The sequence below is a fragment of the Rhamphochromis sp. 'chilingali' genome (genome assembly GCF_963969265.1).
Source record: "Rhamphochromis sp. 'chilingali' genome assembly, chromosome: 5".
NCBI classification, from domain to species: domain Eukaryota; kingdom Metazoa; phylum Chordata; class Actinopteri; order Cichliformes; family Cichlidae; genus Rhamphochromis; species Rhamphochromis sp. 'chilingali'.
Window position 1 is genome coordinate 38,812,540 of NC_137932.1, and position 12,367 is coordinate 38,824,906.

At 36.8% G+C, this 12,367-nt stretch overlaps 1 protein-coding gene across 4 annotated transcripts; it reads left to right on the plus strand.

Annotated features, from left to right (window-relative positions):
* Window positions 1–1,048: 1,048 nt before the first annotated feature.
* Window positions 1,049–11,819, plus strand: tbxa2r (thromboxane A2 receptor). 4 transcript variants are annotated; one of them, XM_080881888.1, is made up of 4 exons: window positions 1,055–1,154; window positions 5,495–6,322; window positions 8,983–9,116; window positions 10,192–10,512. In XM_080881888.1, the coding sequence occupies exons 2-4, from the start codon at window positions 5,534–5,536 to the stop codon at window positions 10,367–10,369; spliced, it is 1,101 nt and encodes a 366-aa protein (XP_080738014.1). In that variant the 5' UTR covers window positions 1,055–1,154; window positions 5,495–5,533; the 3' UTR covers window positions 10,370–10,512. The 4 variants fall into 4 exon arrangements, with proteins under 4 accessions (XP_080738012.1, XP_080738014.1, XP_080738011.1 ...); XM_080881886.1 differs by lacking the exon at window positions 8,983–9,116 and having other exon boundaries at window positions 1,049–1,307; window positions 10,192–11,819; XM_080881885.1 differs by lacking the exon at window positions 8,983–9,116 and having other exon boundaries at window positions 10,192–11,819.
* The last annotated feature ends 548 nt before the right edge of the window (window positions 11,820–12,367 follow it).

Consider the following 12,367-nt stretch of genomic DNA (forward strand, 5'->3'; position numbering starts at 1 on the left):
TGCTTTTCTACAAGATTATATTCAAGTATTTATTTGCATGCTTTCCTGCATGTGTCTGCATTAAATGCAAGCATCTGACATAATTTTGTATCATAACTTTGGAAAGCTTGCTTTTACTCCCACGATCCTTTCAGAGATGTTTTTGTCATTCCTTTCCAATGCACGAATGCTATATAGGTTACACACAGACTGATAGCTTTAGGCTTTAAAATCTATAACTTTAACTACATTAACAGAAGAGTCTGGTGTGTTACGACCCATAAAACAGACTTTTGGACATGCGGCTGGCCCAGGTTTTTGCCAATAACGGGCAGAAAGTGAGATATTTACAAACAATGCCACACAGTTGTCGTTTTGATTTGATTTTACCGCTTGTAAAAATGCTGTGTTGCTACCCACAAAGTATTATAACTACATTGGACCTTTGTTCTTCTTTTGTGTCTGCCACTCGTGCTTTGCCACGGCTTCCTGGATGCGGATAAAGGATAATGATTTGAGATTCTAGTACTTTTCTCTCTGCAATCCTTTACGTTCGTGTCGCTTCACATCCAGCAAAACAATTTCTGGTGGTATTCACAAGTGACAATATAGAAATTGAACATTGTTTCTAATTCGGTTCTTGTTTTCATTTTATCATAGAGCTTTATAATTAAAACATATTTTTGTGACTGTAAACAGAGTCTTAAAATGAATGTTAACGGCCTTGCGGTATCTATTTGCGTTCAAAACATCTGTCCTCCAGCCTGTTTTCCAAAACATGAGATAAAATGCTTGAGGGACAACTTTGTCCTTATTAAAACAACCTGATTGCCGTCCATGTGTTTTGGGGTCGTGTTTTTTTCATTTACTTTTTGCTTGTTAACCTTTTTAGATCACTTGCCAGCCTTTAAAAGCAAACATTTTTACAGTCATACTTTTTCTTTCTATGCTCTTCTGCTGCATGGAAAAAGAAAGAGTGCCTTCCTAAAGCCCTCCCCTCCTCTGACTTCCTGAGAGGAGTGTACTGTGCAAAAGGAAGCAAGACTGGACGAGGGGGAGATGAGTATCAGAGTAGGAAGAGTAGAGGAGAGGACATAGCTGGGGGAAGGGAGTAAAGATGAGCCAGGGTTGCTACTAAAGGTCTTTTTGTCATCAAGCTGAACTTGTGATGTAAGGTATCTATCCCATGTCTTCTAGTTGTTATAATTTGCATAATTTTTGATCTTTTAAGAGAGATGTTAACGATGGAGAAGTAAAAACTTTACAACTGCAAGACAAATGATCCTTGAAAGCAATTCTGTGAAGTCTTCTTTAATACTCAGTGATTTGTAAGTGCTAAGCTTTTTTTCTTATATTACTGCATATGCGCAAACTACACAGGTCTAGAGATTTTTTTTATATACTTTTATCATTTGTATTGTATGTTATGGTATATCATAAGGACAGTTAATTAATGATTCTTATTCATCTTCTTTAAACCAGCAAAACCTTGTGGGTTAATATTGTTTTGCATGCATTCACCATTCTCAACATTTCAGGATAAGTGGAAAACTCATGAATGCATTTCTGTGGTTTTGCATTAGGCCCATTGGTAAAGCATTTTTACTGCCATAGTGGAACAGTATTTAGTATGACATATTGATCTTGGATTCTAACAGGCACTTTTGGCTAATTGTTCTTTAAAAAGGTTTTGTAGATCATACGAGAGCAGGTTCATCATATAGCACTTCCTAAGGACGTGAAGGATTTCATTACCTTTTGTAAACTGTGCAATGACTTGTCTCAGTTTCTGTATCTTCAGTTTTCTGTGGCAAAAACATATTGCCACAGTTTTTTTGGGTTCTACAGTTCTTAATATGTATCCACTCTATTAACGAGATTAAACGAATATTATAAAATTCTGATGTAGTAAAGGAAAAGGGCTCATATCTTAGTTTCATGGCTGATTTATAATGGTTTCCACCACTCGCACAAACATCAAAGCAACATCAAAATATTCATCTGAGTTGTTTTTGATGATTGAGCAAATAATTGGTGTACCGAACCTGATTTCATGATCTCCTTTTAGGCAGTGGCATTTTCAGCACTAGGCATTAAGTTCTTCTAAACTAGTTTGAAGGATAAATTTGATGCTTTACAAGATTACTGCATGAAAGCAGGCTAAAAACAGACACCTGTTTGGTGTTTTAGTGGTTCAGTTGTTTTCATTCCTAACGAGCTACCAGTCTGTGCCCAGTTGGCGTGTGAAACAATACAGGTCGTCTATGCCCACTTGGCCAAAGTTTAGACAATTTGGATTGTTTTATTGTTTCACTTCAATACAGAAGCACTTAGCCTAATTCTTCAAGTTACTAAAGTTGTCTTCCTGCCTGTTAAAAGTTCTTTGCATTCCACTCTGCATTGTTATGATTTCAAATGTAGAAGCAAATCAATAGACTACAGGAAAAAGAATGGACAAGTGGAAGAAAATTCCCTATGGGGGGAAATCCAGCAGTCAGATTTTAGTTTGCACAATTTCTAGTCATTGAAATTAGAAGTGTCAAGACAATGATCATTCGCTGCTGCCAATAATACACAACTGTCTGAGACAGCTTTTAGTTTTATTCTGCTGCATTTTAGTGTCAGTACATATTAATAACAGCATCAGAAGCTTTTCACTTTTAAAAACCTGTATAATTCTCCGTTTTGTCCTTTATTGTCTTTATTTGTCTTTTTCTGTTGCATTTCTGTATATCCTCCTCCCATGATGTGTCTTCTTAAAAGCTACTGCACAAGTATAACACCAAACAGTGAAATAGTGAAACAAACAAAATTCTGATGGTGATAGAAATTTTTACTGGATTCACTGATGTGTTTTGTAAATAGTGCCAAAGACAATCCAAAGTACAAATGCAACTAAGCAAAGTATAGAACATATAAAACACATCAAAGACTTGAACTGAGAAAATCTACAAGTTCTTAGAAAAGTATTGGCTCATTTTGATTTTGATGGCAGCAACGCACCTCCAAGAAGATGGGACTGGGCCATGTTTACCACTGTTTGGCATTCTTTTAAGAACAGTCCATAAACATCTGAAAACTGAGGGGACCGGGTGCTGGACTTTTGGGAGAGGAATGTTATCTCATTCTTGTCTGATGTATTATTGTGGCTGCTCAATAGTCTTGGGACTACTTGAGCATTTTTTCTGTCTTGATGCTCCAAATGATTTCAGCTGGTGAGAGATCTGGGCTACAGGAGGCCTATTTAAGCGCCCAGACTATTCTGATATGAAGTGAATAAAAGTCTTTCATTGCTGAAGGTGCCTTTCCAGATCAGTAATCTGTCAGTTCATGGGCACTAATTCACCCCCAGGCTTTTGAACTACTCTTTCTTCTTATGTCCGGAGAAATCGCTGGCCATGTTTACAAAAAAGAATTTCAAATTTCAAATAATCTGACAACAGAACAGTTTAGTACATTTTAAATTACCTTTGACCCTTGAACATTTCTCTATCATCTTCACACATGGGTTCTTTTTTGCACGTCAGAGCTTTAGCCTGCATTTGTGGACATGCAACATGGCAACATGACATGACAAAAAAAAGTCTTTGCAATATTATGTTGAGCAACAATATTCTGAAGTTGCTCCATACTTGCTTCTTTTCTTTTGTCTTCTTTTTTTTTTGCAGATTGGTGAACCTCTGCCTCTCTAAAATGTGGGGTTTTTTTATAGCCATTCGTGTTACTGATCTGTTGCCAGTAACCTAATTAGCTGCAAAACATTCCTTTGGCTGTTCTTTTTTTAGGTCCACTTACTTTTCCGACTTTTTGTTCTTCCCATCCCAACTTCTTTTGAGACATGTTGCTGCCATTAGATTCAAAATCAGCTCATATTTTTCCCTAAAGTTTTAAATGTTCTCAGTTAAAATTTTTAGTATGTTTTAGGTTTGCTATTTGCTATAAAATATTGGTATACTAGATTTGCAAATCTTTGGATTCTGTTTTTATTTACATTTTACAACTTCCCAATTTTGGGGGTGTTTGTAAGTAAGGTAACAACACATTACTGAACAGGCATAATTTTATAGAGTATAGTACAGGCATATGTTTCTCATTGAAGTCTTTCTCTTAGATCATACTGCATAGGTTTTTGTATATAAATTTGTTTCTTAAAGCAATAACCTACAGTTGCTGTAGTTTCTTTAGTTAACACAGGATGAAATCAGTATCTTGGTGATGTGCTGTGAAACAAATATTTAGATTAATGAAAGCTATGGATATTTGTTTCCATATTACCATCCTCAGACTTCTTTTTTTTTTACTGGGGAAAGAATACCAAGAGCTGATTATGTCTGATTCTATGTTTATTTCCTTTTAGTGCCACCAAACTGAACTTCCTGGCAGGATATGCCAGCTCTCCCACTCTGTCTATTTCGGTCTCTCTGTCACTCATTCCATCTCTGCCCCATACTGTCACTGTCTGCATGCGTTTGTGTGGGTGCTGTGTACATCTGCGTCTGAGCTGTTACTTTGCATTCTAAAGGTTTATTTTCATAGTTTAGGCAATCAGTGTTGTCAACACTAAAAATATTGGATCCCCTGATATCTGGCAACAATGATTTTACCTCCAGATAAAGGGTTTTTAATAATTCAGACACACTGTCAGCTTTCTTTGCTATGTGTTTAATCGTCCATAGAACTGTTCATTGCATTTTCAGCCTCTGTTGTAGCAATACAATACTGATGTCATAACAACCAATGAAATGATGAAAAATTATAAAAACAAAGAAATGATCGTTAACCAGAAGTGGTTTTTTAAACCACTGACTGTTGAACTACTGTGACACCTCAATGTGTTTTGCTTTTTTGCATGATAAGATAGGCTTCAGCCATTAAAGGTGCTCTAATTAGAAATATGATGTGTTGCAGTATGCTCGATGTAAATAAAGAGTTGGGAATGTGCCATTTAGAACTGTGTTAGAGTAAACACATTTTTTATCTTGGACGTCACCACATCTGAAGTGCAACAACATCGGTCCACCTCTTCTGACAGATTATGTCACCTTTGCTCAGTTTGTTTATACTGTAAGAGTCGACCCAACCAGCAAAAACTCATAAAAATATACAGAGACAGTTCTTTCTCACACTATATAAACTCCTTAGAAAACTCAGGGATTTTAAGCCAAACTCTTGGTGCTATGAGGTTGGAGTGCTGCCACAGCATGCGAGAACAATAGGATTTGACTGTCTGGTGGTACAACTAAGCTAACCATGCAATACACAATGACACAAAATGTATGCACATATGTAGTAGTCAAAAAAATAAAATCCTTCTGGTAATAATTGTAGTGTCCCTGCAATGGGTATTGTGTGGCTGTCCAATTACTATTATCTTGGTGCTTGGATGAATGTATTATATTTTTTATGTAATTTTTTAACTTTCTGTTTGTTTGTTTGTTTGCTTGTTTGTTTGTTTGATTGATTGATTGATTTTTTTGTTTGTACTCTTCTAACTAGTATTGTCTTTTCATCTCAGAGTCACCTCAAGTCAACGAGTGTGTACCAGCTAGCCACGATGAATACCTCAGATGCCAACAACACTCCACAATGTTACTCCCTCAAAAGCCCTCCGTTCAATTACACACGTCCCATCAGCTCAGCATACTTCTCAACCATCTTCAGCACTTTGGGAATCACCTCAAATCTCATTGCCTTCATTGTTCTTGTCAAATCTTTCCGACGAATGCGGAATCGGTCACGGTCTTTCTTCTTAATCTTCCTGGCCGGTCTTGTAGTTACTGACTTTATGGGTCTTTTGGTCACAGGTTCCATTGTGGTCTCCTTCCATTTTACACGTTTTAATTGGCGCCAAGTAGATCCTAACTGCCACTTCTGCAACTTCATGGGTATGTCTATGGTCTTCTATGGACTGTGCCCACTGCTGCTTAGTGCCACAATGGCCATGGAGCGCTTCTGTGGCATTAACCGTCCATTTGCACGCTCCACCAACATGAGCAAGAGCCGGACAGTCTACATGGTGCTGATGGTATGGTTGGCTGCTGGCTGTATTGCTTTGCTGCCCTTAATAGGCATCGGGAGCTACCACATACAGGCTCCTGGTTCTTGGTGTTTTTTCAACATCAGTTCGAAAGGAAGTGATATGGTCTTCTCCCTGCTCTTCTCCTTCGTGGGGTTGACTTCAATCGTTGTGTCATTTTTACTGAACACAGTGAGTGTGGTAACGCTTATCAAGGTGTGCTGCGGACAGGACAGGACACAGCGGAGCCGAGACCATGAAGTCGAGATGATGGTGCAACTTATCTTGATCATGATTATTGCCTCTATCAGCTGGTGCCCCCTCCTGGTGAGTTTGTTTGTTTGTTTGGTTGGTTGCTTGTTTATTTGTTTCTTTGGTTAGTTGGTTGGTTTTGGGTAGGTTGTTGTATATAGACAAAAAGAAAGGCAAAAATGACAATTAATATAACTAATGCGTAATACACTAGTAATACAGAACCGAATTTAGCAATTTCACTCTTAAATAGCATAAATAACAGTAAGCAATAAGTCATGACACAGACAGCCCCAATTTTCATCTTTTGTGTCACACCAGTTACTTTATTGCCTAATAACCTACATGAACACAAATTATTAATGGCTAAATATTTTTTTTGTATTGTTTGTTGTTGATTTTTTTTTTTGTTTTTAATCTTGATTTTTAATTTTAGTATAAAACACAAAGGATTTTATGCTATAATTTAAAAAAAACTGAATTTGTTTCGTATTGCGTAAATAAACAAAAACTATTTTGAAAACAGGAAAACAAGGACATTTTCTGTTATTAAACTGATTACTAAGAATTATTTAAAAAAAATATTATTATTATTTTAAACTTTCTTACTTCTTAGAAACAGGTGAGAGATCCAGTTCCGTATCTCAGTTCAGTTGAGGTGAAGCCTAGCACACAGCTACCCACTACAGCTACCTACGTCAGCACCCAACTGTCAGTCACATGCAAAATTATACATTTTTTAGCCATGATAACATTTAAATTGGTGAGTTAAAAACATGTAAAGCTAGGCACTTAGCACTTCTCTTATTTATTTGTTTATCTATTCAAACAGCATGAGGAATTATATCATTTTTCCAGTCTATAACATTAATAGTTAGTAAACCTCATGTTCTGGAACAGCAAACTATGTAAAAATATAACTGATGATAATTAAAGTCACATTAATGCTGCTGTTTTCTTGTTCACAATGTACACTGTAATTCCTCATATAATGGGGTGTAATTTTCTATTTTTGTTTAAGGTACTATATTGTTCTGTTAATAAAAAAAATACTTTTTGTATCTTTTTCAATTATATAGCACTCTATAGCACTTTTACTGGACAATAACATTCAATTAGTCTACAAATAATAATTAACGAGCAATGTCATTTCCATGCTTGGAAATGACACTGGAAATGACTAGTCAGTCGGCTAATTCCTGTTTTATTCTACAACACCAGAGAAGAGGTGAGGGAGTCAGAGAGAGAGCCGGAAAGAAAGAGATAACACTTTCAGGTAGAGCAATTCAGTGTCAAGCACATGTAGCCAAGGAGATTTCCAGACAAGCAGAAATGGAGATCAGACTGAAGGGCCAGACAAATTATTTATGAATCTAACATCTGATTCTTTGACTAATTTATGTAAGCTTTCTGTTATAGGAAGAGTTGTTACATAACACTGTGTGTACATTTGAACAAATACTAGTACACCCCTGTCTCTTCATATTAACTTTCTATAAAGTAGCTGTCTTTGGTCAAGAAATGTTTTATTTGTAGCAGCTTTTTCAAATCTAATCCTCATATGAAAGAAACAATTTATCTGATGACCCAGAGAGTGAACTGATGTGATGTTGCAGGATAAATGGAGCACTCTGGTCTTGTACAACAGTCACTGCCCTCCACAGAAACATCTGGCCCTTTTTCAACCAGTGTAACAGTGTGTTGAACTCCATAATTGCAGTCTGGTCTATTTGTGTGTTGTGTGATCATAAGACCAATGGAAGATTTCACTGCCTTCTCTTGTAGACAGAAGGAGAAGATCTCTCTTGTTTTTACCTTCTTTTAGGCTAGGTTTGTGTTTCTTGACAATAAATTTTCTATTTTTTCATGATCAAAGAAATATTCAGAATATATATATAAAAAACAAAAGTAGCCTGACGGGCTAAACATTTATAAAGACTGTTCACTAAACATTAATCATGAGGTTGTGATAGGAAATTAATATCTTCAAGATACTGCAAGGTGACACACTTACTTTTACTGTGTCCACCTGCTGTTGTGTGGAAAATGGTTTTCATATGTTTGAAAGCACCGCGCCATGACCTTAACTATCTAGTTTTTTGTTACCAGCGCTTCTTTTAAAATGTTTGAACCTTAATGAGGCATCACAAGGTCCTAAGCTCCTTTTCTCTGCTCCTCTGTGTATGCTTCAATTCTTCTTAGTGATGCAGCCTATTTACTAGCTGATCTGAAAACCGTCTGTACTTACACTGGATCAAAGAGCCCCTTAATGCCCCACTTGAGATGACATATTTCAACTCAAGAGTGAAGCAGAGCCTTTAAAGGAAAACATCTAGTACAATGTCAAACAGCACTGGAAAAAGTCCAGAAAGTTCCAGTGTGGCAACCAAGACTCAAAATAAAACCCAGACCTTCTATGGGAGGTGTTATTTATAGATACTGATGAGATGCTGATGCATTTTTAATTTGTATAAAAATTAGACAATTTCAGTTACGTTCAGCCTATCTTGCATTATCTACCTATCATTTTTATACTTCTAATAGGAATCACTTATTGCATAATTCAGTTCTTTACACTTTTGCTTTCCTATGTATAGTTAAAAAAAATAAATCAACTACTTCATTTTTTTAACTGAGTTTGCCAGAGAACAAAATAATAAGGACTAAAGTCCCTGAGTGGAGCACACATTTTTCTGCAGTCTGGTCTAACATTAGTTGTGTGATACCTTGTACAGATATACATTTTGGTGTGCATGAAGACTTCTGAAGTTCCTGATGCTAATGTGGTTTTGTTCGGCATACGAATGGCCACCTGCAATCAGATTTTAGACCCATGGATTTACATCATGTTTCAAGTGTCCCCACTAAGGCGAGTAAAACGTGAAACGAAAATCTAACTCTGCTCATCTGCCATCACCGCTCACCCCCATGGCACCGTATTTTTGCCAATTAGTTGGTCACGTGCCCTAAACATCTCCAAATGATAGATTTGTACTCATCAGTCCACTTCACGCACTGCCGCTTCCAAACCAATACTTATATGCTCAAAGTTTCGTTCCATTCTTTCTCCAGTTAATAGCCATTAAACTTTTCATCATGCTTGTTTTTTGGCCTTGCACGTTCTTTAATTTGGAAAAATTAACACACGTATGTTCTGTCATCAGAAACATGGTAGCTTTTCGTTTTGCAGATTTTCGTTTCATTTAGTTTCTAATATTTTTTTTCCTTTGGAGTATAGCTGCAGAAATCCTGGAAGTACTGCGAACTGGACAAATGCAATCAAGCAGTTATCTGCAGTTGAGCCTATATGAAATTATTATTCTTAATGTCAGTTTTCTTCTTTGTTTTTGAAAATGAAAATAAGCCAATGTTAACTGGCACTCTGCAAAACATGAGCCCATGGAGTACCAATACCACTGAGAGGCATTTGCCTCACAAAAACGCTTCATCTTGCATGGTCTCTTGCATTGCTTGGATGCAAAAACTCAGGAGAACAGAACTGTGACACAAGCTAAATTTTGAAAAGAAACTATAAGCAACACTAGGCCGGTTTTTAATTCCTGCAGGAGCTTGTTAGCATGTTTTCCCCCTTCTGGAGACAGTTGGGGTAATGCTAATAATGCTGTGCCTCACATGAAATGTGGGTAATTGGGTAATGGGTAATTAGGCTATGTTACAGCAGCCACTGCCTCAGGGACACCATGACAAAATTAGCCTAGCCTTTCTTTTTAAACTAGACATAACTTATAGTGAATGCTTGTGTAGATCTGCAATATTAACCTATTTGATCTCCCTTCTCTTATTCGCTTTTTCCAATCTCTTCCTTTTGCTATTTCTTATTTCCTTTCTTTACCATCTTCTCCCCCATCAACTGCTTCCTCCTTCATGCTTCTCTTTACTTCTGCTTTTCTCTGTCTGTCCCTATATTATTCCTCCACATCCAGGTCTTTATTGCTCAAACAGTGTTCTCCAGCGATCCTCTCTGGGTCAGGAAACTGCTGCTGTACCTCCGCTTTGCCACTTGCAACCAGATCCTCGACCCATGGGTTTATATCCTGTTCCGGAGGGCAGTCTTTAAGAGAGTCTACCCCCGCTTTGACTGGTCCCGGAGCTCAATCATGACTTTGTACCCATATTTTCAAGAGACTGCACGCAGATTCACACGATCTTCATTAGGGGGCAACCTGGGCTCAGATGAAACAGGAGAAACAACAAAGTCAAATGTCACTTCTCCGTCTACCTTAAAGTCACCTGACTAAGGCTCATGGTACAGTGTGTGTTTGTTTCTCTGATCAGAAATGAGTGATCACAGGGATCAGACATATACTCTCAGCTCCATACATCGCACTGAAGTTAACTATATGCACTGCTACCTAGATACTCCTGCATTAAGTTAACCGTATTTAATGTACCATTAAATAGGATAAATTATCTTGTTTTCTCTTTGTTTGATGCATGCTTAGACCTGATGTTGTGCTAACCATTTTAGGAGGAAACCCACAGGCAGCCTAGTCCCATGAACCTGAAATATAGAAACTGTAATATTGTAGAAGTGCCTATTGTTAACAAGAAATATCATATTATACTATATTCACATACATTTGCTAATAGTTACTCTGACTGAACATGTCACAAACTCTGAAAACCTATAAAAGATTGAAAAATGTTAAACGATCCGTTTCTTGCATTTAACTTCATTGTTTTTTTACTGAGTGAGATATTCTGTTTCAAGGTTGTCTGTTACATATGGGCTGAAGGATGTTTACAAGACGAAAAAAGATGGATTATTACAAATATCAAAAGTCTTGACCCACCTTTCATTCCTGTATATTTATCTAGAATATGTGCAGTGAAAACAGTGTGTTAGCAATTCCAATGTGTTTGAACGTTAGTATTGGGAAAATGTGAAGAAATGAGGGATCAAAAGATGGTAACTTCATTATAAGTTGAAAATTTTACTGATAACTGGTATGTCGTTCTCATGATCTCCAGAAATCATCTCTTTATTGTCCCTAACAAATACTGGCATGTAGTCACTTAGATATAAATTTGTTTTATTTTGGTATACCATCCATTAAAATGCACAAGTGCTGCTCAACTGAATGGAAGGTGTTAATTAAAAATGATGTATTGTGTCGAAGTATGGTTAAGTGTAAGTGGGAGTAAGTATGAAAATGCATGTGTGAAGATTTATAATTTGAATGAACTCACCCTTTAAAAAGCAGGACTCAGTTAGTGGAGGAATTACAGTGCATCCTAAACATCTAGATAAACTACAATTAGATAACCTAAACAAGTACACTGTCTAGAGTTTAAATTTGGAGAACGTTATTGTATTTTATTTTGATTGTTATAAAATCTTCTGCCTCTTTGAGATCTCAAGGCTAAGCTTTAAAGTTGATGTGGACTGAGAATATTTTTTGTGAAGAGAGCAATTTTTACACTCATCATGCACATAAAGTAATGCACACTGTAATGTCAATCAACTCAACCAGTCTTCCACAACAGTTTTTTTTTATCCCATAAAAGTTCTCCCATGACTGTGAGGAGTAAATGTTGATTGTTCACGTAAATAAAGGCTCAATAAAACAGAAATATTTGTTGCTGTTAAATATTTAACCATTTTACTTCCCATACAGAAATGCAGTCAAGTAGCAACACAAAGAAGAGTACTGATATTGCTCAAACCATGTAATAGGTCAAACCATTTAAATTTAGCCATTCGGTTTTTACTTACAGTGGGGCAAAAAAGTATTTAGTCAGCCACCGATTGTGCAAGTTCCCCCACCTAAAATGATGACAGAGGTCAGTAATTTGCACCAGAGGTACACTTCAACTGTGAGAGACAGAATGTGAAAAAAAAATCCATGAATCCACATGGTAGGATTTGTAAAGAATTTATTCGTAAATCAGGGTGGAAAATAAGTATTTGGTCAATAACAAAAATACAACTCAATACTTTGTAACATAACCTTTGTTGGCAATAACAGAGGTCAAACGTTTACTATAGGTCTTTACCAGGTTTGCACACACAGTAGCTGGTATTTTGGCCCATTCCTCCATGCAGATCTTCTCGAGAGCAGTGATGTTTTGGGGCTGTCGCCGAGCAACACGGACTTT